The 19093-nt window shown below is 44.0% G+C and overlaps 1 protein-coding gene across 2 annotated transcripts in view; it reads left to right on the top strand.

The window, feature by feature from the left end:
* The window catches only part of LOC129705231 (L-fucose kinase), a 139248-nt gene that overhangs the window by 26252 nt on the left and 93903 nt on the right, over positions 1–19093 (top strand). For both annotated transcript variants that reach the window (XM_055648713.1, XM_055648712.1), the window contains exon 3: positions 11029–11180. In XM_055648713.1, coding sequence (XP_055504688.1) covers positions 11029–11180 — 152 coding nt within the window. The remainder of the gene's footprint in view (positions 1–11028; positions 11181–19093) is intronic.

Genomic DNA, 19093 nt, shown 5'->3' with positions numbered 1-19093 from the left:
GCCAGAGGATCTGGGGTGACAGAGGAACTGAAAAAATCCACATTAGGCAGGAAAGGGTGTTGGATAGACTGGTGGGACTGAAGGCTGATAAATCCCCAGGGCCTGATGGTCTACATCCCAGGTTACTTAAGGAAGTGGCTCTAGAAATCGTGGATGCGTCTCCACAGTATCCACCGGGACTGCCCTAGCTGACCCATTGTTTCTGCTTGCTCCTGACCCACCAAACATATCTCCAAACATTCTATCTTGTTCCCCTCTCTTGTCCAGACTCTCGGACCTGTGGGAGGGGAGGGGGTGGGGAATGTTGACTCCTAAATCTAGGGATTTGGAGATTAGTTTGTTTTGGATTATGGCGGAGAATGTTTTAGTGCCCATCCTCACTGATTATGGTCTGTGGGTTAGGAAGTAAAGTTTCTCTTCAAGATGAAAATATTTGCATTTAACATTTCATTTGAAGATTGGCTTCACTGTCCATGCAAAGCTCCCTCTGTACAGTATGATCAACACAGTGCCACAGTTGGTAGAGCTACTTTTCGCAATGCCAGAGATCCAGGTTCGATCCTGATCTCGGGTGATGTATGTGTGGGTTTTGCATGTTCCGTTTCCACTGAGTGCTCGGGTTTCCTCGCACATCCCAAAGATATGAAGGTTTATTGGCCTCCGTAAGTTGCCCCTCATGTATAGGGAGTTGATGCAATAGTGGGATAATGTAGAACTAGTGTGAGCAGGTGATCGATGGTTGGATGGACAGCGTGTCGAAGGCCAATTTCCATGCTGTATCTCTAGAACACTAGTCAAAGAGTCTTAGAGGCATACGTGGAAACAGACCCTTAGGTCCAACTTGCCCATGCTGACCAAGATGCCCCATCTGCACTGGTCCTTACCTGCCCATGTTTGCCTCGTATCCCTCTAACCCTTTTCTATCCATGTGCCTGTTCAAATGTCTTTTAAATGTTCTTATAGTACCTGCCTCAACTACCTTGTATGTGTAGGAAAGAACTGCAGATGCTGGTTTAAATCGATACCATTCATATGGCAGCTTTCACCCCTGCTGTATGAGCATTGACTTCTCTAACTTCAAGTAATCCTTGCTTTCCCTCTCTCTCCATCCCCTTCCCCTTCCCAGTTCTCCAACCAGTCTTACTCTCTGACTACATTTTATCTCTGCACCGCACACTCTCCTGGCATCAATCTGAAGAAGGGTTTTGACCCGAAACGTTACCCATTCCTTCTCTCCAGAAATGTTGCCTGTCCCGCTGAGTTACTCCAGCATTTTGTGTCCGTCTCAACTACCTCCTTTGGCAGCTTGCTCCACATATCCACGATCCTTTGTGCGAAAATCTTTCCCCAACAAGTTCCTATTAAATCTTTCCCCTCTCAACTGTAATAGAACTCTATATAGAACATAGAACCAGTTCAATATAGAATTCCATTGAAATTCGATACTGGATCATAGCCTTGTGTCTCTGAGCGGGTTTACACTCATAACACTTTGATTCAAGATGTAAGTATGTTATGCCTGAGTTAATTGTATTCCAACCACAAATTAAGACGTGCTTGTGGGAAGTACTGCAGTCAGGCATTGTGTGCATTGGCCACTGTTGTTTATACTTTCTTGCCAGTCGCTAGGCAATAAAAAGCCTGTGTAAAATAAGAATACAAAGTGATACAAGAACACAGCTGGCATGTTAGCATATGAAAGAAAAACTACACAAACATAGAACCACTAAGCAAATGAAAGTTATGGGAGGATTAAATCTGCATAATATGATTACCTTTTCATTAAAAAAAAAACCCAAGCGGCTTGGCTTTCACTTATTAAGAGTAGTATCAGTTTAGGATATAATTATAACTTTGGTATTATCTTGTTTCCAGAACCACTGAAATAATAATTGTGAGAATGGGCTTTCAATCTGAAGGCCATTGATGTCTATTTTGTCATTGTATCAGAATGATAGTCACTATTGTAATATAAAGACATGTAGCAGCTAGTACAGAAACAATTCCACTAGTAGGAACAGGATAATGGCCAGCATAATCTGTTATAGTAATGTTATTTGAAGACTAAACATCGATCAGGAAACCTCTTGTTTTTGCCTTAAATACTGTAGTAATACTGTAGTTTCTTGAGATCCACTTATTGCCAGCTTGAGTGGACAGCTATCTATGTAATGTCTCATGAAAATATTCCCATTGCAGAACACTATCAATACTACATTTCAATATGTCTGTGGAATGGTGATTTAAACCCACATTTTTCTGAGCCAACTGAACAAAGTTCCACCCTCAAGAAAAACTTTGTATGCTGACAACATAATGTATTTTGTCCCCACAAAAATATCTCGCAACGTAGGGGATAGGGGATGCTTGTGGTGTTAAACTTAACATCCCAGGGAAAGAGAATAATGAGCAGTTCTGACAAGAGCAGGGCAACATAAGGAACCATCAGGCTTTGTTCATTCATTTAAACTTAACTTAATTGTGCCCAATTGTATAATCATCATAGAATGCGAAGGTGTACCGAAGTACAAAGGATATAAGATAGTAGAAGACTATCTCTGCCACAGAAGGTAGTTAAGGCCAGTTCATTGGCTATATTTAAGAGGGAGTTAGATGTGGCCCTTGTGGCTAAAGGGATCAGGGGGTACGGAGAGAAGGCAGGTACAGGATATCGAGTTGGATGATCAGCCATGATCATATTGAATGGCGGTGCAGGTTCGTAGGGCCGAATGGCCTACTTCTGCACCTATTTTCTATGTTTCTAAGACTTTTCACCACAGTAGAGGTAGGTAAGACTGAGGGCATAGGATTTGGGTAAAGGGTAAGAAAGTTAGAGGGGCTATGAGGAAGAATTTCATTACCCACCTTTACCCAAGCTTGAACCAGGAAGGTATAGTTTTAGAGAATGGTGGAACCAGGTACTCTCATAATATGTTAAGTATCAGATGAGCACTTGAATCACATATGACAAAACCAATTGCAGATTTGGTGATTGTTTTGCAGTACACCTGCCTTCAGTGCCTCTGTATTTCTAGTTGCCTGCCTCTTTAATTCCCCGTGCATCCTGACCAATCTGTCTTTAGCTTCCTGCGCAATTATAATAAGGTCCCATAACAGTCTGTGAAGTAACATCTCATCTTTCATTTGGGAATGTTACACCCTATTGAATTCTCCAACTTTAGCAAGTTCGGCCCATTTTCTGTCTATCACAACTGGCCATTTGTGTCTCCCACTAGATTGGCGCAGTTTTTCTCCGCTGTCAGCGTTGGCTGCTTGGCATGTCTCACAACCTTGTTATCAGTAGCACATAACGTGGAGAAAAAAGTATCATTGATTCTAACTGTGACGTTAAGTCATTTGGTCTTGAATATTTCCTTTGTTCTGCCCCATTTCTCTCCCTACCTCTGCTGCTGAAAATGCTTGTGCCTTTTATCTGCCAGTTCTGGCAAAGAATCTCAAAGCTGAAATGTTAACTGTTTCATGTTTCACAGAAGCTGCATGATTTGCTGATGTTTACAGTATATTCGGTATTTATTTAAATCATCTAGCCTCTTATGTGCACCGTTCTACCTCCACCAATATTTTTGTGGAGTTCAAAAGCGTTGTCACAAAGAACAAGGTAATCTAAAAGTCAAAGTCAAAGTAGCCTATATTGTCATTCAGACCTTGCGGTCTGAACGAAATTTTGTTGCCTTGCAGTCCTACATATAGTAAAAGAAATGACAAAAACACACAAAAAACACAAATTAACATCCACCACTGAGTTGAATACTCCTCACTGTGATGGAAGGCAAAATTCTTAAGTCTTTGTCTCTTCCCTTCTTATTCTCCCTCTGCGTCGAGGCGATCCAGGCTTCGGATGTTGTGACCCCGCCGGATGATGGTAAGTAATGTCAGTCCCGCGGCTGAATCACCCCGGGCCGGTTCAACCTCGCGGCCCGGGGTGGTCGAAGCCGCCGAAGCTGCGGCCCTCCAGTCCAGAGGACGCAGCTGTTGTCACGGGAGCTCCGGAGAACAGGTCACCAACCTGCGAGCTCCCGACGATGTCATCCACCGGGCCCGCGGCCGATCCTCCGAGGTCGGATAGCTGCTGCCGCTGCCTCTGCCCGCTCCGAGGTCTGGTGGCTGCTACTGCTGCTGGCTCCGAGGTCGGGTCGCTGCGGCTGCAGCCGCTGCCCGCTCCGAGTTCGGGTCGCCACTGCCGCTGCCCGTTCCGAGGTCAGGTCGCCGCTGACCCAGCTCCGAGGCCGCCAGCTCCGCTATTAGGCCTCGGCACAGGCGGAGACGGAGACTCCACTATTTAGCCAATTTCAGTTTTCTGCCTGATATCTGTATCTCTTCAGAGTCAGAGTCAGAGTCAATTTAATTGTCATTTGGACCCCTGGAGGTCCAAACGAAATGCCGTTTCTGCAGCCATACATTACATACAAATAGACCCCAGACACAACAATAATTACATTTAACATAAACATCCATCACATAGCTGTGATGGAAGGCCAAATAAACTTATCTCTCCACTGCACTCTCCCCCCCCCCCCGATGTCAGAGTCAAAGTCATAGCCCCCGGCTGGCGATGGTGATTGTCCCGCGGCCATTAAAGCCACGCCGGGTGGTGCGAGGTCGCACACCGGGTCTTGATGTTGGAGCCCCCGGTGTGCGCTCGCAGAGTCCGCGGCCATTCCAGCCGCGCGGGGCAGTGGTGTCAGGCCCCGCTCCAGGAGCTCTTCAACCCCGCAACTCGGGCGGGAGAAGTCGCCGTTGCAGGAGCCCTGAGAAGCGGTCTCCTTCCAAGGAGCCGTGGGCTCCCGGCGCCGCCGTCCACAGACCTGTAGAGAGCCTCCGACTCTCCAGTAGCAGCAGCAGCAGCAGCAGCAGCAGCAGCGCTCCTCCACCGCTCCGGACCCGGCCAGCTCCGCGACGGCAACGGTGAGTCGGCACCTGAGTCCCCGGTCTCTTCCTGTTGGAGGCCGCTCCTCGTTGCGGCCTCAACGACAATGGAAACCCGACGAGAAAAGGTCGGGTCTCCAGTGCAGGGAGAGATTCACAAAGTTTCCCCCCCCCTCCCACCCCACCCCCACCCCCCACACACACACCCCAACATAAAATAACAAAAACTACATAAAAACACAGACAAAAATAATAAAAACGCGGACAGGCTGCAGAGGCCGCTGCTGGCCAGAGCCGCGCCGCCTACCGAATACTTGATTAATTTATAGTCAAAATATGTTTCTACAACTGCCTTAAATATCATTGAGTTCTTAGACAAACTCCTGGAATTGATGATGACTGACTGCTACTCCAATTTTGTGGGTCCTGATTTGGCTGATGAGACCAACTTGAAAACCATAATATTAACCAATTGATGTACAGAGACCCATTCTTAATGAAGTCTCATGTAAAAACAATGTAGCATCTTTGTCCCAATGCTTTTCTTGATCTTTCTTTCTTCAAGCCTTCATTATTCACGGCTCATCATTCATCCATGGAAATCTTCTGTGGCACAGAGTTCCAAATAATTAAAATTCTTAGAAAATTCTGCCCATCTAAGGCTGTCTCTTTATCCTGTTTTCAGTTTAGTTTGGAGATTCAGCATGGATACAAGCCCTTCGGCCCACAGAGTCCATGCTGACCATTGATCACCCATTTACACTCGTTCTATTGTATCCCAATTTCACACACAATCCCTGCACACTTGGGGGCAATTATACAGAGGAGCAGTGGCCAATAAAAACAGGAAGAGGTATCCAAGAATATTAGCTTCCAACATGATACTAGACTGGGTAGTTCAACAAATCTATTGTTTGGAAAGGCAGATGTTATGTGCCAATATAGTCTTCAGAAACAGAAATTTGGCCTACTGATTTATAACTTGGTTGTGCACTTTGGCCACAGTGTGATTAGTTTTCGATTTACCTTCCTTCAGATCGTTACAAGTTATAGTTAAGTGGTACTTTAGTCTTGCGACTATTATCAAAAACATTTGATATTAAGAATAAGGAGTAAGTCATTTAGAACGGAGACGAGGAAACACTTTTTCTCACAGAGAGTGGTGAGTCTGGAATTCTCTGCCTCAGAAGGCGGTGGAGGCAGGTTCTTTGGATGCTTTCAAGAGAGAGCTAGATAGGGCTCTTAAAAATAGCGGAGTCAGGGGATATGGGGAGAAGGCAAGAACGGGGTACTGATTGGGGATGATCAGCCATGATCACATTGAATGGCTCGTAGGGCCGAATGGCCTACTCCTGCACCTATTGTCTAAGCTACGTAAATACTAAGGTAGGTGCGTTTCATCTGAAAGATTAGCTATACAGACTGTCTAAAAGGGGGATAAAGAAATTAGGGGAAGGTGTTACTGAACCTAAGGCCATGGTAGTTTATGGTGGTGGAGATATTAAAACTGGAGATTTTCAAGAGTTGGAACTGAATGAACACAGCGTGTGGATATGGGTATTTCCATAAATACAGCACTCAGTAGTGAAACTGAAGGTCTCCAAACATCCAGGTTATTTTTCTGCTTTTACGCAATATTCACATTGTTTCATATCCTATATTTTTAGTCTAGATCATAGTGTATAACCAAAATAATGAAATGAAGCCAAAATAAATAAATCTGCTTGGAAATAAAAATAGCAGATATGTCCCTGTGCCTTTTTTGTGCAATTTATCAAGCAGGCTAATTTATTACAGAAAGATTACATTCATTTTATAATTAAATAACTCTTTGCTCTTATATTCAACTCCTTTTGTTATGAAGGCCAGTTTTCTTCACTGCCTGCTGTACCTGCATGATTACTTTCAGTGACTGATGACAAGAACCCCCAGATGTCGTTGTACGTCCCCTTTTCCCAACTTGACACCATTCAGATAATAATCTGCCTTCCTGTTTTTGCCACCAAAGTGGATAACCTCCCATTTATCCACATTAAACTGCATCTGCCATGTATCTGCCCACTCATCCAACCTGTCCAAGTCAACCTGCATCCTCATAAACATCCTCCTCACAGTTCACACTGCCACCCAGTTTTGTGTCATCTGCGAATTTGCTAATGTTACTTTTAATCCATTCATCTAAATCATTAATATATATTGTAAATAGCTGCGGCCTCAGCACCGAGCGGTACCCCACTAGTCACTGCCTGCATTTCTGAAAGGGACCCGTTAATCCCTACTCCATTTCATGTCTGCCAACAAATTTTCTATCCATGTCCGTACTCCACCCCCAAATCCATGTGCTCTAGTTTTGCCCACTAATCTCCTATGTGGGACCTTATCAAATGCTTTCTGAAAGTCATGTACACTATACCCACTGGCTCTCCCTACACACTTGATAATCCCACAACCGCCAGACTACTTCACTGGGCGGCCACAGATGGCATTGCATGTGGCATGCGACCTTTCGGGAGTGTGCCTCTGTCCCGAAAGGGTTAATCAATTTTATTAATATAATTAAGTTTCCAGCAGTCCATGGTGCTCTAGAGACACGAGAGGAATACAATTGATGGGTCAGAGCTGTGTGTTGAGTTATTTTTACGTGTCTTCTGTTGGTCCAACAGAACTGATAATCAGGCAAGGTTCTGGAACCAAGAGTGCCGGACAATCAGTGGTGTACCTGTATTCACTAACCATACCACCTGCATTCTCATCTAAATCATTAATATAAATGACAAACGACAATGGACCCAACAATGATCCTTGTGTGTTACACAGAAAAGCTGGAGAAACTCAGCGGGTGCAGCAGCATCTATGGAGCGAAGGAAATAGGCAACGTTTCGGGCCGAAACCCTTCTTCAGACTGAGGGTTTCGGCCCGAAACGTTGCCTATTTCCTTCGCTCCATAGATGCTGCTGCACCCGCTGAGTTTCTCCAGCTTTTCTGTGTAACCTTCGATTCTCCAGCATCTGCAGTTCCCTCTTAAACAATGATCCTTGTGTGTTGCAAATAAAACTCTGTCATGGAGGTCAGACAAGCTAAGCACGTATTTCTTTTTGTTTTATTGACTATGAGTTTTGTCTGTAATCTGAAGTTGTTCGTGTGACGTTCTTGTGTGATGCATCACCTTTGAAACCAGCGCACAACTTTGCACAATGATATTTTTCCATTCATTTGGGGCCAGTGACATATCTTTCCAATAGAAAGACTCATGCTCGATATAAATCTTGGAATACAAATAGTTGTGCTCTTTCAAAGAAGGATTTATATTAAGATTAGGAACCAAACAATTCCAAAGGTTATTTGTTTTTACCAGTATATTCCTTTTGTTGCCACATAATGTTTTTGCGAGACCCGAGTACAACCTGTCACACCCAGATACAATTACAAATACAATTATGACTTTTAAAAGACATTTGGACAGATATATGGATGGAAAGAGTTTGGGGGATATAGGTCAATGCAGGAGTGGTGATGTGGGCAATATTTAACATGATCATACAGCAGATTGTTCTGTCACTTCTGGATATGCTACAGATTCATGAAGGCAGTTGTGGTTGGTTACGGATGGTTAAGTTGGAACTTAGATTACCTGTTTTGTGTCCAGCGTTATAATCTTTCATTTGGCAACAAAAGAAAAGAAAATTCAGAGAGTGCACTCCCATGTTTTAAGTTGTTAGTTTTTGCATTTCTTATTTAATTCTTTCTATTTCATCCCCTGAGGTGGTTGTTTCATGAGGTCCCACCGCCGCGAAGCTTCACTGCCACTGAGGCTTTGCTGCCACTATCACCATTGGACAAGCATTTACAAGCTTTATTATTTACTCGTTAACCTCCGATGAGAAAAAACTGTCATGTTTTTTGGTTAGTGGTTTTGCAGATAGTGAAGATGGTTGTGAAGGATTGCAGCAGAATTTGGATCGATTGGCCAGGTGGGCGGAGGAATGGTTGATGGAATTTAACACAGAAAAGTGTAAGATGTTGCATTTTGGGATAATGAACAATGGCAGGACCTACACAGTAAATGGTAGGCCTCTGGGTAGTGTTGTAGAGCAGAGGGATCTAGGAGTACAGGTGCATGGTTCCTTGAAGGTCCAGTCGCGGGCAGATAAGGTGGTCAAAAAGGCTTTTGGCACTTTGGCCTTCTTTAGTCAGTATTGAGTATAGAAGTTGGGAGGTCATGTTGCAGTTGTATAAGACGTTGGTGAGACCGCATTTAGAATCTTGTGTTCAGTTCTGGGCACCATGTTATAGGAAAAATATTGTCAAGCTTGAAAGGGTTCAGAAAAGATTTATGAGGATGTTGCCAGGACTAGAGGGTGTGAGCTAAAGGGAGAGGTTGAGTAGGCTGGGTCTCTATTCCATGGAGCACAGAGGATGAGAGGAGATCTTATAGAGGTATACAAAATCATGAGAGGAATAGATCGGGTAGATGCCAAGAGTCTTTTGCCTAGAGTAGGGGAATCGAGGACCAGAGGACATAGGTTCAAGGTGAAGGGGGAACGATTTAATAGGAATCCAATGAGTAAACCTTTCACTCAAAGGGTGGTGGGTATATGGAACAAGCTGCCAGAGGAGGTAGTGGAGGCTGGGACTATCCCATTGTTTAAGAAACAGACATGTACATGGATAGGATAGGTTTGGAGCAATATGGATCAAGCGCAAGCTAGTGGGACATTGTTGGTTGGTGTGGGCGAGTTGGACCGAAGGGCCTGTTTCCACACTGACTCTATGTTAAGCTAACATTCGGTTCAAGCGGGGGGCGCCCCTCTGCGTTGGGGGACAGGACCCAACGGGTCCCACTTGAATGAAATTCTTGCCCCCGCACATGCTCTGCTCTTCAATAAGAACAGGTCTGATGCATCATTGGTCTCTGCTTCACTTCCTCCCCAGATCCCCTAAATCTTTCACTTTCGGTTTAGTATAAAATTCTGCTCTTTCAGTACTAAAAAACTCCCTGGAATAAAGAATTCCACTCAAAGCTCACAACTCTCCTGAGGAAAGACTGCAACTCGGTCAATGCAGCAGCCTGCCTGCATTGAAGTATCAATGAAGATTTCTTGATGATCCTGGAGATATCCTGAGAAAAGTATCTCTCCTGTTTGTATGTGCTGTAACTAGCAGGAATGAATTTAGTAAATAAAGTTGTTGTATTTCATCACAGCACTGTGAAAATACAAGGTCTTTCTATTCTGATTGCACACTTTATAACCATTCATATCACTGTTATTTAAAACTGTGACAGCAGTAGGTTGGAGAGACAATTATTTAAAATATGTTTGAACTCATTTGTGGGCAGTGGGAAAGATTTGAAAAGTTTAAAAGATTTTAAATAGTAATGGGTCAGATCGGGGGGAGTTCCCACTGCCACGGGTACCATGTAATCCCGTGCTACCTGCTCCATGTTCGGATAAACCGTCTCCCCATCTGGTTTCCCAGCAGGACCAAAAACAAGACCTGTCAAAGGGCGGATGAGCTCCAAGCGAGCCAACTGCCATCTACACTTCAGTAGAAGTTGCGATCACTGTCGTACATAGCATTGTAAGGCACCGTGCCCATTGATGTTTTCAACGGTGATGATGATGCAGTTGCAGCTTTTTTTATTTTCGGAGGTGGTAAATGGGATTATATATGTGGCTTGGAAAATGTGGAACCAGTGGCATTCCAGGCACCTATTGCTTTCTACGTTGTGAGAGGCATGAGTCTGGAGGGTGCTGTTGGAACAGCCTTATCAAATTGCTGCCATGTGCTCTGTAGATGATGCACAGGAGGCAGGGAAGGTCGAAGGAGGGAATTACTGCTTCAGGTGGTGAATAAACGCTGAATAGGCGGAATGTATTGGCATGGATCGTATCAAGTTGTAAACCTGTCGGGTGCAGCTGCACCTATCCATGTAACTAGAGACCATTACGTTAAATACTTAACCTGTGCCTTGAAGGTGGTCGGGGGCTTAAGGCAGTAAAGTCATGACGTACTTAATGTCTGATGAGGAAAATAAATGTCAGTAAAGTAAAGCCAGATAAGTGTGCCCTGTCTTTCTTACCACCGAGGCCTTGTCCAATCTCACTTGCATATTAATTTCCTATCTCTTTATTTCCCCAGAACTTGAAATCCGCCAGCGTAAAGGGTCCATTGCTGCTGGAGTGGTCCTTCTTACCGTTGAGGATCCAGAGGCCCATGTCGGTAGTGGAGGTGCAACCCTCAATGCATTGTTGGTAGCTGCTGAACACCTCAGTGCCAGGGCAGGATATACGGTGCGTTAATTAGCTATTAGCATATCTTTAATTTAACACTTAGTCCTGTGGTGATAAATGAAAGGCAAGATTTCAACAGTCAATCACTGGGTTTTACTTAAGCTGCAAGCTATTTTCATTGGCTCTTTAAAAGATTGTCTAGTTAGTCTCAAGTTCTTGCTCTTTCCCTATTGTCATAACAAATTCTCCTTTTAAATGTAATTATTGTGTTACCTTTTTAAAAGTTATCGTTGAATTTGCTTCAATTTTTTTCCTATTAGGTTGTGCATTTCAGATTGTAGGTCCATAATAACAAACCATTCCTTCATTTTCCTAATGACTCTTTTGCTACTTAGCTCAAATCTGTGTTTTAGCAGCCCTTCCCCTGGCTTCTCCTAACTTGCTTTATCAGGATCCTTCATAATTCTAACATAATGTGAACATGCTTGCCTTCCTCGTGGTTTAGCTTATACAGTAAGTGCTTTGGATATTGTGGTGTTATACCATATTAACCACATCACACATTGAACCAAAAACAGCATACTATTAAGCCACTGTCCCACTTAGAAAACCTGAATGGAAACCTGAACGGAAACCTCTGGAGACTTTGCGCCCCGCCCAAGGTTTCTGTGCAGTTCCCGGAGGCTCCTGGAGGTTTTTGTCAGTTGCACGGAAACCGTGGGTGGGGCGCAAAGTCTCCAGAGGTTTCCGTTCAGGTTTCCTAAGTGGGACAGGGGCATTGGAAACATAGAAACATAGAAATTAGGTGCAGGAGTAGGCCATTCGGCCCTTCGAGCCTGCACCGCCATTCAATATGATCATGGCTGATCATCCAACTCGGTATCCCGTACCTGCCTTCTCTCCATACCCTCTGATCCCCTTAGCCACAAGGGCCACATCTAACTCCCTCTTAAATATAGCCAATGAACTGGCCTCGACTACCCTCTGCGGCAGAGAGTTCCAGAGATTCACCACTCTGTGTGAAAAAAAGTTCTTCTCATCTCGGTTTTAAAGGATTTCCCCCTTATCCTTAAGCTGTGACCCCTTGTCCTGGACTTCCCCAACATTGGGAGCAATCTTCCTGCATCTAGCTTGTCCAACCCCTTAAGAATTTTGTAAGTTTCTATAAGATCCCCTCTCAATCTCCTAAATTCTAGAGAGTATAAACCAAGTCTATCCAGTCTTTCTTCATAAGACAGTCCTGACAACCCAGGAATCAGTCTGGTGAACCTTCTCTGCACTCCCTCTATGGCAATAATGTCCTTCCTCAGATTTGGAGACCAAAACTGTACGCAATGCTCCAGGTGTGGTCTCACCAAGACCCTGTACAACTGCAGTAGAACCTCCCTGCTCCTATACTCAAATCCTTTTGCTATGAAAGCTAACATACCATTCGCTTTCTTCACTGCCTGCTGCACCTCCATGCCTACTTTCAATGACTGGTGTACCATGACACCCAGGTCTTGCTGCATCTCCCCTTTTCCTAGTCGGCCACCATTTAGATAATAGTCTGCTTTCCTGTTTTTGCCACCAAAATGGATAACCTCACATTTATCCACATTATACTGCATCTGCCAAACATTTGCCCACTCATCCAGCCTATCCAAGTCACCTTGCAGTCTCCTAGCATCCTCCTCACAGCTAACACTGCCCCCCAGCTTAGTGTCATCCGCAAACTTGGAGATATTGCCTCATCCAGATCATTAATATATATTCTAAATAGCTGGGGTCCCAGCACTGAGCCTTGCGGTACCCCACTAGTCACTGCCTGCCATTGTGAAAAGGACCCGTTTACTCCTACTCTTTGCTTCCTGTTTGCCAGCCAGTTCTCTATCCACATCAATACTGAACCTCCAATGCCGTGTACTTTAAGTTTGTATACTAATCTCTTATGTGGGACCTTGTCGAAAGCCTTCTGGAAGTCCAGATACACCACATCCACTGGTTCTCCCCTATCCACGCTACTAGTTACATCCTCGAAAAATTCTATAAGATTCGTCAGACATGATTTACCTTTCGTAAATCCATGCTGACTTTGTCCAATGATTTCACCACTTTCCAAATGTGCTGCTATCCCATCTTTAATAACTGACTCTAGCAGTTTTCCCCACTACCGATGTTAGACTAACTGGTCTGTAATTCCCCGTTTTCTCTTTCCCTCCCTTCTTAAAAAGTGGGGTTATGTTTGCTACCCGCCAATCCTCAGGAACTACTCCAGAATCTAAAGAGTTTTGAAAGACTATTACTAATTCATCCACTATTTCTGGAGCTACTTCTGGGATGCAGCCTATCTGGCCCTGGGGATTTATCGGCCTTAATCCATTCAATTTACCCAACACCACTTCCCGGCTAACCTGGATTTCACTCAATTCCTCCAACTCCTTTGACCCGCGGTCCCCTGCTATTTCCGGCAAATTATTTATGTCTTCCTTAGTGAAGACGGAACCAAAGTAGTTATTCAATTGGTCTGCCATATCCTTGTTCCCCATGATCAACTCGCCTGTTTCTGACTGCAAGGGACCTACATTTGTTTTAACTAATCTCTTTCTTTTCACATGTCTATAAAAACTTTTGCAGTCAGTTTTTATGTTCCCTGCCAGTTTTCTTTCATAATCTATTTTTCCTTTCCTAATTAAGCCCTTTGTCCTCCTCTGCTGGTCTGAATTTCTCCCAGTCCTCCGGTATGCTGCTTTTTCTGGCTAATTTGTACGCATCATCCTTCGCTTTGATACTATCCCTGATTTCCCTTGTTATCCACGGATGTACTACCTTCCCTGATTTATTCTTTTGCCAAACTGGGATGAACAATTTTTGTAGTTCATCCATGCAGTCTTTAAATGTCTTCCATTGCATATCCACCGTCAACCCTTTTAGAATTAATTGCCAGTCAATCTTGGCCAATTCACGTCTCATACCCTCAAAGTTACCTTTCTTTAAGTTCAGAACCATTGTTTCTGAATTAACAATGTCACTCTCCATCCTAATGAAGAACTCAACCATATTATGGTCACTGTTGCCCAAGGGGGCACGTACAACAAGATTGCTAACTAACCCTTCCTCATTACTCAATACCCAGTCTAAAATAGCCTGCTCTCTCGTTGGTTCCTCTACATGTTGATTTAGATAACTATCCCGCATACATTCCAAGAAATCCTCTTCCTCAGCACCCCTGCCAATTTGATTCACCCAATCTTTTTGTAGATTGAAGTCCCCCATTATAACTGTTTTGTCTTTGTCGCACGCATTTCTAATTTCCTGTTTGATACCATCTCCAACTTCACTACTACTGTTAGGTGGCCTGTACACAACACCTACCAGCGTTTTCTGCACCTTAGTGTTTCGCAGCTCTACCCATACCGATTCCACATCCTCCAAACTAATGTCCTTCCTTACCATTGCATTAATCTCCTCTCTAATCAGCAACGCTACCCCACATCCTTTTCCTTTCTGTCTATCCTGATTATTGGATATCCCTGGATGTTCAGCTCCCAGCTTTGGTCACCCTGGAGCCATGTCTCCGTGATCCCAACTATATCATAGTCATTAATAGCTATCTGCACATTCAACTCATCCAACTCATTGTATATAGTGTATAGTAGGCCAGGCAGCATTTGCTGAGAGAGAAATGGTTAATTTTTCTAGCCAGGCAACATCCTGTGGAAAGATGTGCAGAGTTAAGCATTCAGGCCAAGGGCACTCCCTCAGAACTGGCTTGTACGATGTCAACCTTCTGAAATTCCGTCTCTCTCTACAGAGTGCTGAGTGTTTCCAGCAACTATTTTTTTAAAGGGCAGAAAGGCTCGAAGGGCCGAATGGCCTACTCCTGCACCTATTTTCTATGTTTCTATGTAAATGTCTGATTACCAACACCTGCACTTGTTTGATTTTGATTAATTTTTCAAGTCTGTGACTTTGTAGTAGAATTGTGAGATGTTAAAGAAATAATTATATTAAAATGGAACAAAAAGGAAAACAAGTTCTATGATGGGGAAAATGCAGGCAAGATTAAGTAACTAAAAGGATCACGGTGAATTAAAAGAAGCCTGATAATGTACATGACAATAAACTCTCTTGAATCTTGAATGTACTGCGTAAAGAAACAAAAATCAATTGGGAGAAGGAGCAATGGGAATAGCAGGTTCATTATCTAAATTTAATCCAAGACATATATGTAATAGTTAACATACTCTTGGCTCCGTTTCAGGTTCCTAACTTATACTTGTCCCTCAAACAAGAACAGTCAACTAACATCAAACTAGAATCTGAGCCTGGGAACCAAATACTATGAGAAGCCAAATAGTCTGAGACCGTCATCCTAATGCCTCCCAACAAACATATTTTGCCCCTTTCAGCATCTTGGTTCTTGGTTTTCTTGGTTTCTTGGTCCTCCAAAATATTCCAAATGGAATTTAAACTGGAGGTGGTGAAGGGAGGGCTCAAGCCAGAAAGGGTTATCGGGAAGAAAGAGCTACTTTAAATTTAGTTGCATCTGCTTGGGTAACTATAGTTGGGTGGAGATTATTCCATGCTTTAATTGTGCGGGGGAAGAACGAATTGCTGTATACATCTGTCTTTGTAGCTGGGATCACAAATTGCATTGAATGCCCTCATCTACTCCTAATTGGTTTGGGTTTGGTATAGGTCTTGTAATCTATGTTGAGCTGACCATTTAACATTTTGTAAAAACAGGTCAAACGGTGAGCTTCACGTCTGTCTTGGAGAGGGTTCCACCCCAGAGAATTTAGGTTTGAATTTGTATCTTCAGCATCCTGTTGATGTTGATTCTGGCAGACGTTAAGTACCTAATTGAGTGCTTTTCTTGAAACTTATGAATAACTTTATTGAAACATTGTACAAATTGAGGACAGGGACATAGGAGTGGGAGTGACAAGTGACTCGAATCTCTGGGGCCACATTTGTGGACTGAATAGAATATTCCACATTGCAGAAATGAATCGTGAACAACAAATGCGCTAAGTTGAATTGGAAGAAGTGCATATAAATCAGTGGAAAACGTGTTTGCGGTTTTGGATAGTGGGAAGCAAAAGTTAAAAGAGCAAGCACTACATCTCCTTCAGCCTCCCGGGAAAATGTCATGGCAAGGAGAAGATGTTGCTGTGATGGAGTGTACTTGGCTCTCTTCCAGTATACGGTATCTTCAGAATGTGGAAATGGACAAAATATGTTTGTTGGAGGTATTAGGATGGCAGTCTCAGACAATTTGACCTTTAGTTCTCCGGCTTAGAACTTGGTTTGTTGTTAGTCGACAGTTCTTGTGGGAGGAATAAATATTTGTCAGGCGGTGGGATCATGTTGGAGGTGACAAAAATGTCCAAGAATGAGGTGTTGGATGCAGAGGATGGTGGGGTGAAAGGAGAGGACCAGGGAAACTCTATCCTTGTTCCATCTTGGGGGATGGGGAGCAAGAGCAGAAATACAAGACAGAAGACATGAGTGAGGGAAGAAAGAGGACATCTTGGATGCCCTAGAATTGAAAGCCTTATCCTGTGAGAAGGTGGCAGAGAACGAGGCATTGAGAGTAGGGGATAGTGTCTTTGCAAGGGTAATCCAGATAACTGTGGGAGTCGGTCTTCTCTGTCTACCCGCACTCGCCTCCATTTCTCTCCCCCCCCCCTTACATTTCTTCCTCAGACTTCACAATTCACAACTCTTCAATCCTAATGTCTTGCTACTTTTTTTCATCTCTGGTCTCTGACCAACCATCTGCCTATCAACCACACCCCCCCTGCCAACAATCAATCTGAAGAAGAGTCCCGACTTGAAAGATTACCTGTCCATGTTCTCCAGGGAGGTGCTGCCAGACCCACTGAGACACTCCAGCACTTTGTGGGGGTTTTTTTGGTATTATTCTTTTACTGTTTGAACAGCTATGAAGGTTTAAAAGAGTGGCTTGCAGGACCACTTAAGTGGGCATTTTAACATGAACTAAATGTCTTTGTACCATTGGCTATGCTTCAAAAATAATTTAGTTGATGTCCTTCACGGACATGTTGAAAATATTATCGAGATGCTGAATAATCTTGATCAAATGTCCTGAAATGGATGTCAAGTTCAATGTAGCCTTCAAAAGAAAACCATGCAATGGACATTAAAGTTCTGGATTTGAGCAAGTCTGATTTCCATGCAGTGAAATGGAGACTGAGGTGTTGAAAGAGAATCTAATATGATGCAGAAGCAAATCGTGCCCCAAAGGAATAAAAATTCACCTTGCCAAAGAAAATCCATAATGACTAAAACAAAGGAACAACATAAAACTAAAAATCTTTCAGAAAGGCTTGCAGATAACCTGTGTAAGATGCAAAGGAGAACAAAACCTGAGAGCCAAGAATAAGAACATGTTCCAGGATACTCAGGGCACAAATAGACAGCATTACAAATAATGTAAGTAAAGCATTAAATTGAAACAAGATTGTAGATGGTTTCTGCATGCAACCTATAACGTAGCTACCTCAACACCACTAACTACGCCCAGCCATATCAGTATAACTGTGATATCCTCCCTTTGGTTCCAGTACGCCTGAAGACTAGATGCAGTCAGTACTGGGATGTGTGTAACATGTGCCTTGATTAAAGACTCAGTAAAGGTTACAGTGTGTCAGACTCCACTCCTTTACATGGTGTCAGCAAGTTAAACGCGCGCCTCCTGTTTATCGGGTTTTATTTGCCCCTAGTCCAACTAGTGTTTAATTCCCTATTCATCATGGCATCCTCATACCGAAAGCTCTCTCCCCTTGTCTTTGACGCTGACATTGCGGAACGCTGGGCTCTTTTCGTGATGGACTACAACCACTTCATCAACATCGTGCAGCGAAATGACCCTGATGCGGTCAAAGCCTCGCTCCTGTTGAACCTTGCCGGTCCTGATGCTATGAAACGAGCTCAGGCTTTCAACTATGATCCAGCGGTCCTGGATGACAACGACCAGGTCGTCGAGCCGGCAGAATCTACAAATGACCCGGTATGTCTCTTACGCAAGTTTGCGGAGATTTGTGACTTGCCCTCCAACCCCATATTAGAGCGGGCTAGCTTTTTCACACGGAAACAACAGCCTGATGAGCCTGTTGAATGTTTTATTGCTGACCTGCGGTGCCGTTTCGAGACCATGCGTGATCAGCTCACCAGAGATATCCTTGTCACCGGCATGCTAGATCAGAAGCTACGTGCAGATCTGCTGCAGAGACCAGACCTCACCCTGACTCAGGCAATGCATGCATGCCGCATAGCTGAAGTAGTTGCCCCGCCACATGGGCAGAGGGGATCTGACAATCGGGCTATTAATCTGACTGGTGTTGCTATGCCCCGTCGCAAACAAGGCAACTTTCGCCCTATGCCGCGGCCGACTTATGCCCCTCGGGTCCCGCTTGTCAAGAGGTGTCCCAACTGCAATTATATCCACTCCATGCAGTCGCAGTGCCCAGCACTTGGCAAAGTTTGCAATTTCTGTAGGAAGATGAACCATTTTTCAGCTGCCTGTCGTTCCCGTGGGAACGTTCCCTCAGCTCCTAGACAAGTTTTAAACAACCTTCAGCAAGCTGATAGCGATTTCGATTCCCAGTCTTCTGTCGCCACTGCCCTCGACTCTGAGCCCAGCTGTTCCATGGGAGATACTAGTGTTTACACTCTCCTTCATGGCCGATCTCGCCTCCCCGATCCTTCTGTACTCATTACTGTCAACAACAAGTCCTTCTCCGCGAAGCTCGACACGGGGGCGAAAGTGAATGTTATGTCAACATCCCTTTTCAAACGGATAAGAAATAATGAGCTGTTGACTGCTGATCGCTCCATATTGCGTGCTTATGGGGGAGAGGAGCTAACACCTGTGGGGAGGGCCACCTTCCATTGTGTGCTGCAGAAATCATCCCGTGATCTGTCGTTTTTTATTCTGGACTGTGACTGTGTTACTCTATTGAGCA

Source organism: Leucoraja erinacea, chromosome 17 (genome assembly GCF_028641065.1).
Source record: "Leucoraja erinacea ecotype New England chromosome 17, Leri_hhj_1, whole genome shotgun sequence".
NCBI lineage: Eukaryota > Metazoa > Chordata > Chondrichthyes > Rajiformes > Rajidae > Leucoraja > Leucoraja erinaceus.
The sequence above is the reverse complement of the archived record's forward strand: the minus strand, read 5'-3'. Positions and strand labels throughout refer to the sequence as shown.